The sequence below is a fragment of the Hypomesus nipponensis genome, chromosome 6 (assembly GCF_054491055.1).
Source record: "Hypomesus nipponensis isolate SF chromosome 6, ASM5449105v1, whole genome shotgun sequence".
Lineage (NCBI taxonomy): Eukaryota > Metazoa > Chordata > Actinopteri > Osmeriformes > Osmeridae > Hypomesus > Hypomesus nipponensis.
Genome location: NC_140366.1, coordinates 10512066 through 10527485, shown reverse-complemented (window position 1 = coordinate 10527485; position 15420 = coordinate 10512066). Strand labels below are relative to the sequence as shown.

Genomic DNA, 15420 nt, shown 5'->3' with positions numbered 1-15420 from the left:
TTCAAGTTTTATAATATCTTGTCTTCAATTCACTACACTGCATTAATCCTTCTGTCAAACAGACCATACGACCATTATTTCCTCTGGAAGAATATTAGGATAACAGTGCGTTCTCCTCACCTTGGCTTTTGCAAGAGTCTAATGCTGTGACACAATGGCCGCACTCCTGATAAACCCAAGAGCCAGACAGCATGTTTTAGCAGAGATATTGAACTGCATGTGAAAACTGTGCCCTGTATCCAGCACTCAGCTCAAGAGCATTAGTAGGATTCTTTAAGGATATCAATCCAGTTCTAAGGACCATCCAGTTCCAGTTTCAGTCTCGGGCCTATGAGGTCCCCCATCACCGTCCACCCCTCCCCCCCCCCCTCCCCACACACACACACACCACCAACCCCACCCGCTCCCCGGAGAAGGTCAGACCTTGGCCTCCAGCAGCTCAAGGAACAGTTTATGCATAGGCACTCGGCCGTCCTGCTTAATACTACAGAAGTGCTGAACGGCCCTGGAGGCTGTCTGTCGCAGCAGGGGGAGGGTCATGATGAGCTTGCCTGCCCGCCTGGGGTCCTCGGGGTGCTGGGTGCTCTCGTAGTCCTGCAGGGCCCCATGGAGCACATCCTGGAGACCCTGCACCGCCTCCGAATCCTCAATTTGCATAGAATCTGGAGGGAGAGAAAGAAGGGAGTATGGGTGGTGTTTAAAGCCTCCAGCTAATGGACGACAATCTACACTAAAACTCTCCAATTCCGAATTTTCTGCTTGAGTTACTTCGACAACGATAGCATTCCTTCTTACCTGAGTTGGCGAGCGCGATGGCTTTGAGAACCACAAACTCCTCCCTCTCCAGCTTCATGGCTCTGAACTTCCTCACTAGCTGCAGGATGGCGTTGTTGAGATCGAACAGACCTGCCTGTTTGGACTGCTCCTCGTCCATCACGTAGTCTTCAGCATACACAAGCTTGTCCTCCGAGGCCAGCGAGCGGAACACCACGCGCAGGATCAGGATCTCCATCCAGCCGCTCTGCAACAGACTCATCTGGTCTGCCAGCGAGAGCGAGGGGAAACCTGGATGGAGAGAGATGGGGAGACAGAGAAGGAGGGAAAAGAGAAATGGGGAGATTGATAAGTATATGTCTGCTGAGACAGAGATGCCACTGTTGCCATTGATGAGACAGTGGGATGAATTGTCTGTACAAAGACATGAGATATGTTTCAGAAAAGGTTGCTTCACACAGTGGATAGAGGTTGAATGGTTAATCCTATGTGTCCCCTGAAGGACGGACCTAGAACAGAGTTATACTCCCCCAGAGAGGAGGAATAAATCACACACACACACCATAATTAAACCAGATGATTTGTTTTATAGAAAAGCAAGGGAAAAGAGGAGGAGGACAGTCTTTCTTTTTTGACGCCATCAGTGATTGTTATCTGGGTCTGGTGGTTTTACAATCACCATGGGAACGCCTCTGGCTCCCCTTCCTGTCTTATCTCTCTGTGATTGATTGGAAACGTCTGCAGACAATTTCATTGGTCGATAGAGATCAGTATTCTATAACGGTATGATCGATCGCGGTGTGTATGGGTGTGTCTTTAAGGACTTAAATGGACAAACATTCATGAGAGCTATATATTTTGGAGTTTAGGACTTACTGGAGGGTGTGTCCATCCATCTGTCATCTTCATATCACCTAGAGATCCCCCCCTTTAGTTTAAACTTCACCATAAAATCTTTTTTTTTAAATGACAAAAATTGAGTTTTGGAGCGGGTCTTTAGCTAGTTCATCTGCATCTCAGAATTCACACCACATCAGTGTCTGTCTGCGTGACAGACCAGGACAAGATGGGGTAGCTGGCAGCCGAGTGGCCCAACTGGACTCACGTCCCCCTGGACATCTAGCTTAGACAGCCTGGGTCTCTCTGCTGGTACCTCCAGCCACAGGCCATAACCTGCCACTCACACAGAACTGATGTGACACCACCATTACGCTGCTACGAGGGGGTCTGGAGCACAAAGGTCTTCTTTCTGTCTCCCTCCTCCTTTTTTTTCTCTGTCTTTGTCAGCCCCTCTGTCGCCTCTCTTCACCAGTGTCTCTTCCTCGGCATCTGCTCCCTTGCTCTTTCGTTTACACTCTCTCTCTCCCTCCCTCTTCCTCTCTTTTCTCCCAGTCGGTGGCCTCAGGTGACGAGGTGCGTTTCCTTCCCCAGCTTTGCTGTGCTCTACCAGCCAAACCCTCCGCTGGCAGAGGACTCCAAATACACCCATCAGTCACACCGTGTTAGGCTCACACTTTGATGGTAAATGTAAGTGACAAGAAGGAGAGCTGTGGCACAGGATAACCACAGGGGGCAAGCTATGGAGCTCTTCTTCTGTTCCTTGAGAACAATGAAAGTCTCTGGCGCACACACACACACACACACACCTGCTTACAGGCTAGGGGGTTTGTTTTGTAAGCATTGCTGGACAAGCATAAACAAAAACACAGGTGGTGATGTTTTGGGTGTGAAATATTGATAAGGAATTTTTCATTTGGGAAGAAAGGTATTTCAAATAAATGCTGAGATAGAGAGATGACAGCTTGGATTTACAGACATACATGTGTCACCATCTTGGTTTAAACTCTTTGTGCGGCCAATTATTTTAGAGACACAAGCATTAGTAGACGGTATAAAGGTGCTCCACCAAACACGTGTGTGGACTTCTTGTGGAGAAGTTGTACAGGGGATAGGGTCATTTGACAAGATAAACAGCTTGGAGCTGCAGTGTCTACTCTGAGCCAATAAGGATCGGAATGATGACTGTGTAGTTTTGTGTTTGTCTCATGTGTATACTATGTTAGTGTGAGGGAGCACATACCTGGTATGTGCTTGGCCCAGCCGATATTGACCACGAGTTCACGGTCGGCGAGGTCACACAGTGTGGTCAATGCCTTGATGTCGCTGTCCGGGACCGTGGGGTCTGGCATGGCAAAGATTCCTTCGGGCTCAGCTAACAACAGTAAGGACACCACTTTGTTCTCTGCAACGCCTCCCAGAGGAACTGAGGTACAGTTGGAGAGAGAGAGAGAGAAAGCAAGGGAGAGAGGGAGAGAGAGAGAGAGAGAGAGAGAGAGAGAGAGAGAGAGAGAGCAAGGGAGAGAGCAAGGGAGAGAGAGAGAGAGAGAGAGAGAGAGAGAGAGAGAGAGAGAGAGAGGGAGAGAGAGAGAGAGAGAGAGAGAGAGAGAGAGAGAGAGGGAGAGAGAGAGAGAGATAGAGAGGGAGAGAGAGAGAGAGAGAGAGAGAGAGAGAGAGAGAGACAGAGAGAGAGAGAGAGAGGAAGATAGAGATGGAGGAAGAGAGAGATCACATTTACATTTCATTCAGCATTCGAATTTAGAATTGTATCTTTTATCTTGACTTACAAATTGTGCATGTAGAAAGTACAGTATTAGATCAGGGATTGGATGGAGAGAGAAAGAGAGATGAAGAAAGGGAGGGAAGGACAGCAAAGAGCACAGGAGAGGAACAGAGGGAATCTAGAGAAAGAGAAAACCCGAGGACGGCGAGATGAGTTTGCGCTGTGTTTGTCTGCTTACATGTTCTCTTCTGAGGCAGGCTGCTCTGAGGGATGACATACGGGCTGTTTTCAGCATCAATCCTCCTCTTGTACTTCTGTCTGCCTCCGCGCACGCGGTCCAGACGAACACCTGCAGCCAACAGCAGAACGTCAGACACACACACTTGGTACAACACATTGGATCCTCATGCGCACCCGTTGACCCTTTACACCGGACATCAAACTGATTGCTGTTTGTCTCTATGAGAGGTGTTTTGATTTCTATCCAGCAACACACATGCACATACACTCACACACACATGCAAACACACACACGGTGAAGTTTATTCATTCCTTCCATAAGATTGATTTTCCTTTCTTTCCAGAACTTTGATCATGTCCAGTTGACATGTCTTTCTTTGAACATGAACATCAATGGAAACATAAAGAGAGATGTCACATTTCTGGCATTGCAACATCAACCCTGTAACTCAATAGGCAACAACAGTCCAGCACCCGATGACAACTGCTCTTCTTAACAAGCTCCATGGTAACACTATCGCCATGGGGATGGGGATTTAACAGGGAAGGGGAGTTTGGGGGTTAGGTATTCAGGGTGTTAATTGTCTAACCATCCCTCAGCTACATCACACACACACACATACACACACACACCAACATACTGTATACTACACCACAGTGCCAGGGTGATACCCAACCCCTCTACAAAGAGAAGGTATCTGTCTGGCTAAGGCTAACCTAACTTTTTTATTAGTGAGTTTTATTAGTCTTATTAGGTTACCTTACCTAGAGGCAGTTAAAGCAGCATACATATCTCATTAGCTCAGTCATAGCACACACACTCACTTTCTATTACTGGACAACAGCAAACACTGAGTTTAAGGACTGTGAGTTGAAGGGTATAATGATGAGGATGTTTATAGCTCCACGATAGACAAGTAGAAGGTCTTGACGAGCTATGTTTGGCAGGTGAGACTTGGGATTTGGGGTGTGTCAAAGCAGAGGGTGCCGCGGGGGTCATTGTGATCAAAAGGTTTCCTATATTGTGGCAGTGCATACTTTCCCAGTGGCCATGCATGTTTGTGTGCGCGGCCATGGTTACTCACACACATCGGAGCTAAGTGTAACTCTTCACAGAGGAATGTGCTGACAACCAGTAGGCCAGGAATAGGTTTGGAGGATAACAGTACATAACGCACACACACACACAGCCCAGCTAGCTTGGGGCGATCTCCAGTCGTTTGATAAGCACGTGTCCAAGATCCGTGACCCCCATCTCCCCGACGAGCCTGTTTGAAGTCCCCAGAACGTCCCCCCAGAAGAGGGGATTTGCAAGGTCTCCAAACACACACAGAGGGATTAGGAGCAGGGAGATCCACAGGCTCTACAGAGCACCAGGAAACATACAGGCTCTATGACATCATATCCCCCTGTGAGTGACCTCGCCACCTTGCTGAAGCTAAAGACACAATCCCACGCTCCTCGTGTTGGTCAGATGTATGGACGTCATGTCGTTTCTGGGCCTACCACCATTGTTGCTTGTGATGGTAAGAAGTAGGGTAGTTATGAGCGACATAAGTTGAAAAGAATGAGTAACTGCTAAATCACTGCATTGGTTCTGTCCTGGTAAGATGAGAAGATTCCCTAGATGTATTGGCTCAATATTGATCTTGTTGTAAAGTCCTAAGCTCCTTGAAGCAACTGAACCTTTTAACTATCCCGTGTTTGATGGGTAACACCGCTCTGGCCCAGTGCTAATGACAGGAGTTAATGCAGTGCAACCGATTCAACATTCACAATTGAACTTTTGAGGCAGAAAAACGGCGGTGTGCAGCCGATGACACCCGGGCCACTTGCGCTCGTGATCACATGGGTCTGTACCCTCAGCTTGTGACAGCAGTGTGGCTGCAGACAGGGACGACGGACGTGACTTAATCATGTCCTGTCAGGGTCTCTGGTCCTTAGTCGGGTTTAATATGGACTCGGCCTCCCTGTTAAAAGTCACACCCCTCTGTCTCGGTCTTTACTGCTGCCTCCTGGAGGAAGAGAGGCATTATGAGGCACGGCGAGGCGCGTTACGACAGCAGTTACGAGGGGCGCTTCACATTTCATGGAGGTCCTGGAATCCCACAAGACATCTGGAGGAATTTACAAGAAAATAGGGGGGAGGTGGGAGAGGGAAGCGGGAGGCAGGGAGACAGGGCTGGATGCAGTAGGTGCCCTAACCTATTAAAAGCAGCTCATTAAAAAAGGGCACACACATGCAAACACACACAAACACCACAGAAGTATATGCTGAAATGAGTCATGTGGTGTATAGGATACATAAACAAGCGTGCGTGCCAGCACACACACACACATAGATGCACATGTATACACTCACACAGTGACAGTTAACGTATGCTGGTCTCTGTCACCCTAGCTGACGGTTGATTAAATCAAAGCTGATGAACCGAGGAGGGAGGCAGCAGGTGGCAGTGAATTGCCCTCGATCGTGGCTTGCTCTTTATCGCCCCGTCTCTCTCTCTCTCTCTCTCTCTCTCTCTCTCTCTCTCTCTCTCTCTCTCTCTCTCTCTCTCTCTCTCTCTCTCCCTTGCTCTCTCTCTCCCTTGCTCTCTCTCTCCCTTGCTCTCTCTCTCTCTCTCTCTCTCCCCCTACCCCTTCCCCTCACTCTCTCTCTTTCTCTCTCCCTCCCTCTCCCTCTCCCTCTCCACATCTCGCTCTATCTCTCATCTTTCCTTTCTCCATTTTCTCCCGTTTACTTCTCTTCCATTTGATATCTTTCCTCCCCCTCTCAACTCTGTTTACATAAATCCCATGCCTTGACCCAAACCCTTCCTCCTCTCTCCTTCCCATTAATCAGAGTAAATGTTGCCCATATCAAGGCTTCCACAAGTGGCTCATGAGGTACCGGCCGTACTGTAGCTACTGTTTGCCTTGTTGGGTCACCTCTATATCTGGCCAACAATATGTCACCAGACACAGAAAGACACACACACACACACAGAGCATAGAGGGGAGCAGACAGTAGTAGTAACAGTACTTCCACTTCCAACCCATACCTTTCCATAGAAATGCTGCTCATTGTTCTTTCCTTGTGTTTATCAAAACACATAAGTAGGTCAAGGCAGCTGGGGCCATAGAAGCTGGACCTGTTTAACTGGCTGAAGTTGGGTTTCACACACTAGCCCATAGGTCCAGTCACTAACATGCTTTGGCCTGTGTGTATTCATAAATACAGTGTGAGACTGACAAGAATGAATAACCCTCACCTTCTCTCATCATGCCCACGGCCAGACACTTCATAAAGCGACACGCCTGGCATGATTTCCTTCTTCTCTTGGTGATCTCACACTCACTGTTGGCTGGGCAACTGTACTCAATATTACCTGGAGGAGGGAGAGGTAGAGAGGGAAGAGGAGAGAGAAAGGGAATACAGTTGGAAAATGAAGAGATGAAGGTGTAGAAAAGAAAGGAGAAGAGACAGGTGGAATGTTGGACAAAGAAGGAAAGAGCAGGGAGAGATGAAGGAATGCAAACGTGGGAGGGAAAAGATGAGATCAAGATTAATCCTTTCTTTCCATTCATCACTTCTCTATTTGTTTTGGTTTTCATCACAATTCAAAACTTTAAGACAGGGACAACTAGAGCAAGGATGTCAGTCCTGAACATGACAGTCAGACAAACCCCAGCCGCTTCAGCTGTCCCTTTCTATTACAATCAGGAAGTATCTGATCAGCCAAGCACCAGAACTAAGCATTTGATCTGACAGCCCAGATGACCTTCAACCCCAAGAAAGCCTGTATGTGGAATCTGCTTTAGAAGGCCTAAACGGGGCTTAACCCTAACCCCAACCCTTGACACCTGGCACAGGGCCCCAGGCCGGACAATCACTTTAAAACACCCACATGCGGTTGCATAAGTTGGTTATGGCTTAGACGCACACTAACAAACTTACACAGAGAGGATTACATACATGATTATGCACAAAAACCAACACGGATCAGCTTCAACACAACATTAACTTAGAAAGAGCTGTGAGCAAACATCAGGTAACGTCTTCAAGGAGTTCCCAGACGATGACTGTGAACACACATGAGATGTTTATACCTAAACATATGCTCCGACTAACACCTGTAGTAATGCTTTTCAAAACAGGTTTTTCACATTTCACGGACTGTATAAACATGATCATTTGCTTAAATCGCTAAAATCTGTGTTTATCTGTGTGTGTGTGTGTGGGGGGGGGGGGGGGGTGAGTGGGAGGTGGGGGGGAAGGGAGAGGGGTTAAAGTCATGTGTTTAGTTTGAATGTATGCATTCATGTGTAGTGTGTCAGTGCATCAGTAATGTGTGTGTGTGTGTGTGTGCATGATTCCTACTCTCTGGGGGTGTATGAACCTGTGTTAAAGGCATGTCCTTCAGGGGACAGTACCTGCTCTGTCTCAGTAGACATACACTTAACAATCTCCCCATTTCTCTCCTTTTCTGTCTCCCCATCTCTCTCCATCCAGATTCCCCCCCTCGCTTCCGCTGGCAGGCCAGCCGTGTCTATTGCAGAGCACTGGATGGAGATCCTGGTCCTGAGTGGGATAATGTGTGTGCGTGTGTCTCACCCTGGATGGTCCTTTTGAAGAAAGCTTTGCAGGCCTCACAGGAGGCTACTCCGTAGTGGTATCCTGACGCCACGTCCCCACACACCAGACACAGGCGCTTGGCCACGGAGCCCAGCATGAACTCACACTTCACCTGGCCATCCTCTCCACCAAACCTCCTGGGGGGGACAGAACCAGAGAGACACGGCTTGACCTATGACACACACTCACCGACTCACTCACTGACTCTCTACACATGAAGACGTATGTTCATACTAAATCCATGACACGGTCACAAACGTGCACACACACTCAGATGTGCTGTACCTGTTGGCTCCTCCGTCGCTGGATAGCCCAGCCGTGTGTCCGTAGAGACCTGGTGAGTCGAGTTCGTTGGCGTGGTTGTGGTTCTTGCCCAGGAGGCCGTAGCTGGAGTTGGTGTCTGAGGAGGAGCTCCCTGGGCTGGGCTGAGGAGGGCTGATGTCCCCCTGGGAGCTGGGGCTGGGGCTGGATGGCTCACGCTTGATAGAGGGGGGACAGGGGAGGTCTGAGCCCCGCACTGACATCCTTTCCAAGAGTCTGGGAAGAGCAGGGTAGGAAGAGACGTGTTGCAGAAGCGAAGAGACAAAACAAAGAGCTGGATGAATAACAAGCTGTAAATGCTATCTCATGACACTCACTTGATGTCTTTGTACGACATTCTGATGGCCGTACCGATGCAATCGTAACAACAGATTAGGATGTGCACGGGCCTACACAGAGCAATTGTCTTCCAGCACCACCTCGAAGACCCCTCTCTCTCACACTCTTCCCCCTATCTTTCTATCGCGCCATCTCTCCAGCCATCCATCTAAGCCGAGCGTAGCAGGCCGTTTGTAGTCTCCCACATATGCAAAGCTCCGGTCCATTATACCTCCCTGTTGTGAGAGCAGGAGATCGCTCAAGCAAACACATGGAAATGGTAAACAAAACAAACCAGCCCTGAACTCTCACGGAGCCCAAAGCACACAGACATGCTTGGATCACGCTCACGCATTCACTCGTGGGCCACGCGCCGTCTAAGAGGGACACACGATAGCGTGGAAACACGTGAGTCGCACGCGTCTCCTCGCCCTCGGGACGGCTCCTTTCACGGTGTCACACGCCGCGCACTCAGGCTTCAGATGTGCTCATGTGTCATCATAAACACTCCCAACACATACGCTGGCACATGCTCACATGCCATTGTATGTCGCCAGACCCACTCATAAAACCAGCTCACTGTCTCTCTATCTCCTCCACGTTCACGTACACGCCAACTCAACGATACGTTCGCATGTACACACACACACACAATTGGCACGCACAACTCCTAACGCCGCCGCCCCCCCCACCACCAACACACACGCACTACACACACACATTCTTTCCCTACACTCTTCATCTTGTCGCCCCCCCCCCCCCTTCCTTCCTCTGTCTCTGTCCATCAGTGATTGTGACTCAGTGAGGTCTATGGAGTGAGACCGAGGCCTGGTTCCTGCCATGTAAATAGGCCCACTCCCCGCCACAGGTAATTTGGCAGGCAAAGACACTGGCTGCTTCTACCACCAGCAGAGTCAACCACAGCCACGCTCTATTAACCTCTTTAAAGCCACAGAGTGTGTGTGGTGGTGGTGGTAAGGCAGGAATGGGGGTAGGGGGGGGGTGGGGGGGGGGGGAAGCTTTGGATGCTATCAGTTTCTAGTTTCTTACTCAAATCCTCTCCTTCCTCCCCCTTCCTCTGCTCCTGTGTCTCCGTGATGGGCTGTCTGCCGCTTCGTGTGCCTCGTCTGACCTTTTTGAGTGCCCTTTGTTTACTCAGAATGAATTTAACATGTGTTTTGTCTCTCTCAGGAGAGAGCATCAGTCTCCACGCAGTTTAACTGATTTCTTTTTCTAGGACACGGGTATGTTGTGTCATTGACAACAAAAATACACCGGCTCATTCAAATTTCAGTCACTGAGAGGAACATTAGATATCTCTTGCATGATAACATGTCAGAAGGGTGGAATATGATGCCACAGGGTAGGCAGGCTGGCAGCGCTGGAAATCTATAGCTGTTTTAACAACAAAGACATTGAGTCGAGAGCGGAAAAGAGAGTGAAAGAGTGGCAATGACAGGGTTTGCTGGAGAATATAAATGTGTGTGTGTCTTCGTATCCAAAACATCTCTAACTGCACCTTGGTAACAAAGGTTAAAACGTAGCGTGAAACAACAGACTTTTCAACAGAATAAGAGAACAGGGTGGGGGTCTGAACATGGAAGCAGACAGATAGAGAGAATGTGAAAAAGACTCGGAGGGAGAGAAAGAAAGGGGTCTGTCACTGGGTCATTAACTGGGGGAAGGGGGGTGGTGCTGAAAGGAAGCAGAGGAGGCAACACTCACTTTCAAATGAGGAGTCATAACAAAGCCAATGACCGACCGGAGGATGAGACAGGGAGAGAAAAGAAGATAGGAGGGCGAGAGAGGTAGACATGAGAGGGGAAGTGATAAAGTAGGGGAAAAGAAAAGAAGGAAAAGGCTAAATAAAATAGACACAGCAAAGTGAGGAGAGAGGGAGGAGCATGGGACTTCTCCTCCTAGTCCAACCTGAATACATGCAGTCTAACATTCCAATATAACAGAACACTTAATTCACCTCAAATAACCCAGACCCCAGCCCTTCTCACAAGGTGACTTAGGTGATTTAGGTCAGGGGGTTGTCAAGAAGGGTAATTTTATATTTGATGGAGCCAGAAGGAGATGAGGAAGATCGTGTGGGGACGGCCCCTGCTCACTAAAGACTTTGAGTTTCAGATTGAGGGTTTGGGTTAGCCAGGGTCTGGCTGGAACAGGATGGGCTTGAAGGACTGCTTCTCCACTCAGTGTCCATCCTTTCACCCCCCCCCCCCCATCTCTCCTCTCTCCCCCCTTCCCCCCCATCCCTCCTCTTTCCCCTCTCCTCCCTCTCTCCCTCAGTCTCAGAGCACACACTTTCTACATATAATGATCTGGTATTACCTATGGAATTCAGGCTGTGGTCTGCCTCCTATGTATCACCAGTCCTCTCTGGAGGAAAGGATCCCTCATTGAATTACTCCTCAACATGTCTTCCATTTCCTCTCTCTTTCCTGGGAGTTTGTCCTTGTCGTCACTGAAGGTTTTTAGGTTGGTTATAGGTGCAAATCTACAGGAATCTGTGAAGCCTTCTGTGGCATTGCTTGTCGAAACTACTATCCAAAATGATTTGTATTTGCGCTTCTTCTCTTCCAAACATTCTTTTTTATTAGAAGCAAAGCCCAGCTTTGCTGAAAGAGAACCACACACTCAAACCCAATAGTACACAAACAGGCAGTTTCAACATGGCGGTGTTTGGAGTTGAGTCAGTCTCAACCAGTGGGCTAATCAACCGGCACTTGTTATAGGTAACAACATCTCCTGTCACACAGACCTCCTGTGTCTCTATGGACAGTCAACACATGCAGTCTCAACCCCCTGACATCTCAGAAAGCAGATAACAGATTAGACAACCAGAGGCTGGTAGCAGAAACATAGGAGCAGGTTTGAAGTGTGGGCCAGCAGTATCGTAGGAGTGGAAGCGAGTAGAGGAGAGTACTTACTCAGTGTCAGAGTGGTAGGTGAAGCACTCCGGCAGATATAACTCGACTAAATCCATGTGCCCTGTGTCACCATAATCTGGGGAGAAACCCTGCTGTCTCTGCTGGAGGTTCTCTCTCTCTCTCTCTCTCTCTCTTATTTGTCTCTTACTGCCTGTCTCGCTCTCTCTCTCTTTATCTTGTTTTCTCCCTCTTAGTTTATTTTTCCGATGCTGTCACTCTTGCGGGCTCTCTCCCTATCACTTTCTTTTCTGCTCTCTACTTCCCTGTCTGTCCAACACTTGTTGGACTTGAATCACTGTTAATCTTTCCACCTTTGTTTTCCTTTCCTTCTTCTCTACTCACTTCTCTCTCTCTCTCTCTCTCTCTCTCTCTCTCTCTCTCTCTCTCTCTCTCTCTCTCTCTCTCTCTCTCTCTGTCACACACCTTCTCTAGATAGTAGCCAGAAGCCGTGAGGTCATAACTGTTCTGGCCAGCTCAGTGACAGACGACAGAAAAGCCATGGTAACTCCTCATGAATATCCGCTGCTTGTTTGGCATGCTCCTCCCCTTGGAACGTGATGCAAACACGTGGTTGGCTCTATTCTGATCCAATAAGAGCTGACAACTGGCTGTGTGTATTTAAAACATGACAGAGGTTCTGAAGAGAACACTAGAGAAAAGGTAAGGGCTTGGAGAACTAATGATGTAATCAAACACTTTATATATATATATATATATATATTCCCCCAATGGTTGTGTTACTTTAGTTAGGCACAGAGACATTTAGAAAACAATGAATTATTTTGATTGTAAATAGCCACATTGGTTCAATAAACATGTAAAGGGTCAGGCCCTGGGTTCTTGGGTTTTATGTTATAGCATGGAGCATGGAGTGTATTAAGGTCTTTGAAACCCAAGAGGCTCTTGTCTAAGGAATCATACTCTGTATGCAGGACTGATGGAATGTGTCTTTATTCATGTGTGTGGTGGTCTCAGAGCTCTATAATTATACCTGATCCTGAAGGACATTTTGAACATACCACTTCTCTGTGTGTGTGTGTATGTGTTTGTGTGTGTTTGTGTGTGTTTGTGTATGTGTGTGTGCATGTTTGTTTGTGTATCACCTCGATACTGTATAACAGCTGCTCCACACACTCACACACTTTAATTATTTGAACCACGCTGATTATCGTAGCTTATGTCATGCCAATTTACAATGTACAGTAAGATGCTGAACATCATATAACCACTTATAAACTGTATATATACATAAAGGGCATTTGTAGGCCTTGTACTAAATTATACCACACTTTCCATTCTCTACTTCACAGCAGTTGTAATAACAGATGCGTGATCTTATCCTACACTGCTCCACTCTTTGATCACCAGAGCCTCCAGTTAGGAGGCGGACAACCTGCCTAATCAGCCAGTAACTCCTCACCCCATTTAGCTTTCTATAGTGTACCTGAAACACACACACACAACTGAGAGTATTATCCTATTCTGAGTCAACGTCAAAACTATCAGACAATTACGGTTTCGATAAACTCCAGACTGCAGACGACATGGAGTGGTTCTTATCGCACAGGTAATGTGCTGCACGCGTACCACATGAAACACCTCAGACACACTCCACAAACTCTATCAAAGTCCCCTGTGCTAACAGACACAGTCCTATACCTTACACATTCAAAGGTCACAGATTCATGTACCACATCAAAGGAGCTGGAACACCAACCAGCAAAGACACAAACACTCACATGAACACACACGCAGACACACACTTCCAATACCATTAATGCCCAATCTCAAACTTTGTGCTTTCCAGTGGTAGATAAAGTGTTTTTTCTCGCTATCATTCAGAAACCCATAGAATGCGTCAATGTTCCATGTTTATCTCATGTTTATCCAACACACATCATAATAATCTAGACCAAGATGTTATCTTTAATAAACCATTAAGGAAGCCCAATGTTTACATGGTACTTATCATTCCAGTGGCTTTTAGGAGGCAGAGCTCTTAACCACTGTCAATGGATTCTGAAAGCACGGTGCCAACATTTCCTACTGCAGTGTCCTTGTTGCGTTCCTCGAGTCGCTAATTAATTTACAAAGCAGTGTGCAAATTAAACAAAGGGCGGAGAGCTGAGATTATTTGAGCTGTTATCAGGTGGGTCAATTGTTTGACAAAGGCTGCCATTATCCTTGGCACTGAGATGGTCGCCATGTGGTGAATTACAACAATGGTTGGTTACACATGATCCGGCTCGGAGTGTCTGGCTTGCCGCTCCGGTTAGGAAACACCGAGAAGTAGTTTGTTCTAGCTGATACCAGACATGCATAATGCGACACAGCTTTATTGTTTTGATGTCTTAACGTCAAGCTGTCTCCTGTCCATGTGACTCCAGTCTTTAGAACTTTGGAATTAAATGACAAGAAACTGAGTTTATACTATAATAGTGTGATGTTGACCTGAGACTTTATATGTGACATGTTCTACTTGATCTACCCTGCCATGTAGCAAGAAAGTGTTGTGACGTTGTTTTTCATTGACGGAAGATACTTGAAATGAAAAATTCAAATGAATATCAAATGTTTCCATCCACAGCCTGTAAGCCCGCAGCATTCTTAGGGCTACATGTAATAAAACATTCAGAAAGCTCAGGAAAGGGGAAGAATCCAGGGAGGAGACAGAAACCCGATAGCAGCACTACAGGGAGGAATCTGAAACAAAAGATCAAGTGGACAGATATTGACCAAGAATGGATTTTCTCAGGTTTTCTCAAAAACAGTGTGTGAATGTGTGTGAGAGAGAAAGAAAGAGAGAGAGAGAGAGAGAGATAGTAGGGGGGTCTTGACGTCCCAGCCCAAAGCCCCGTTCGACTTTCCCCTAAGAGACAGCTGTCAGATTGAGTTCCAAAACTGGACAGTCAAACGGTGGTCACCACCCCCACCTTAGTCTCTCTACACACGCACACATTCATAGTCAAACACACTCCTTCACACACATTTTCCCCGTCACCCTCTCAATCTACACGTACGCGCACACACAGTCTTCCGCACTCTCACACACCTCGTACATCTTCTTCCTCACACTCCCCATCCACAAAAAAAAGACACACACACACAGTCACTTGTATATCTGATTTTGCATCTGCTCTGAGAGAGACATTCATGGTGTGATTAGCTTACCCCTGCACCTGATTCCAAGTCATCCATCAATTACCGTGAACAGGGCTAGGTCTATTGACACTGTGAGCAAATACCATTGTTCCTCCTCACAGATACAGTCAATTCCGTCTAACACAATAAAGTGGTTTTCTGTGAAAGACATGAACCAAAGAACACCTCAAGAAGAGTGTGTGTGTGTGTGTGTGGGGGGGGGGTAATTTGCCAGTAGCAGTGATCAGGGACTGTTTATCACCACAGATTTGCAGGCATGGACTGGCAGATATTCGCCTAAAGTTCACCCAAAAATGTGATCGCGAAGGTCGTCTGTTTCAGATTAGAGGAATGAGAGATGAACAGATCTATGGATTGATAGACGACTGCTTGGGAGAACAGCCTGGCTGCTGAATTCATTGCTCACAGAATTCATATGGATCGGGGAATCAAGTGGATCCGCTGTCGTTGCCTTGTCAATGTCTGAACATGGTGTGGGAAACCTTAGAAGC

General features: G+C 47.4%; 1 protein-coding gene across 1 annotated transcript; it reads right to left on the bottom strand.

Moving 5' to 3' along the window:
• Positions 1-417: 417 nt before the first annotated feature.
• Positions 418-11823, bottom strand: LOC146286997 (estrogen-related receptor gamma-like). The gene is made up of 8 exons (XM_084699925.1): positions 11768-11823; positions 8475-8726; positions 8169-8326; positions 6826-6942; positions 3573-3683; positions 2855-3037; positions 796-1065; positions 418-662 (listed from the first exon to the last, which is right to left on the bottom strand). Exons 1-8 carry the CDS (start codon positions 11821-11823, stop codon positions 418-420), a joined length of 1392 nt encoding a protein of 463 aa, XP_084556051.1.
• Positions 11824-15420: the final 3597 nt, after the last annotated feature.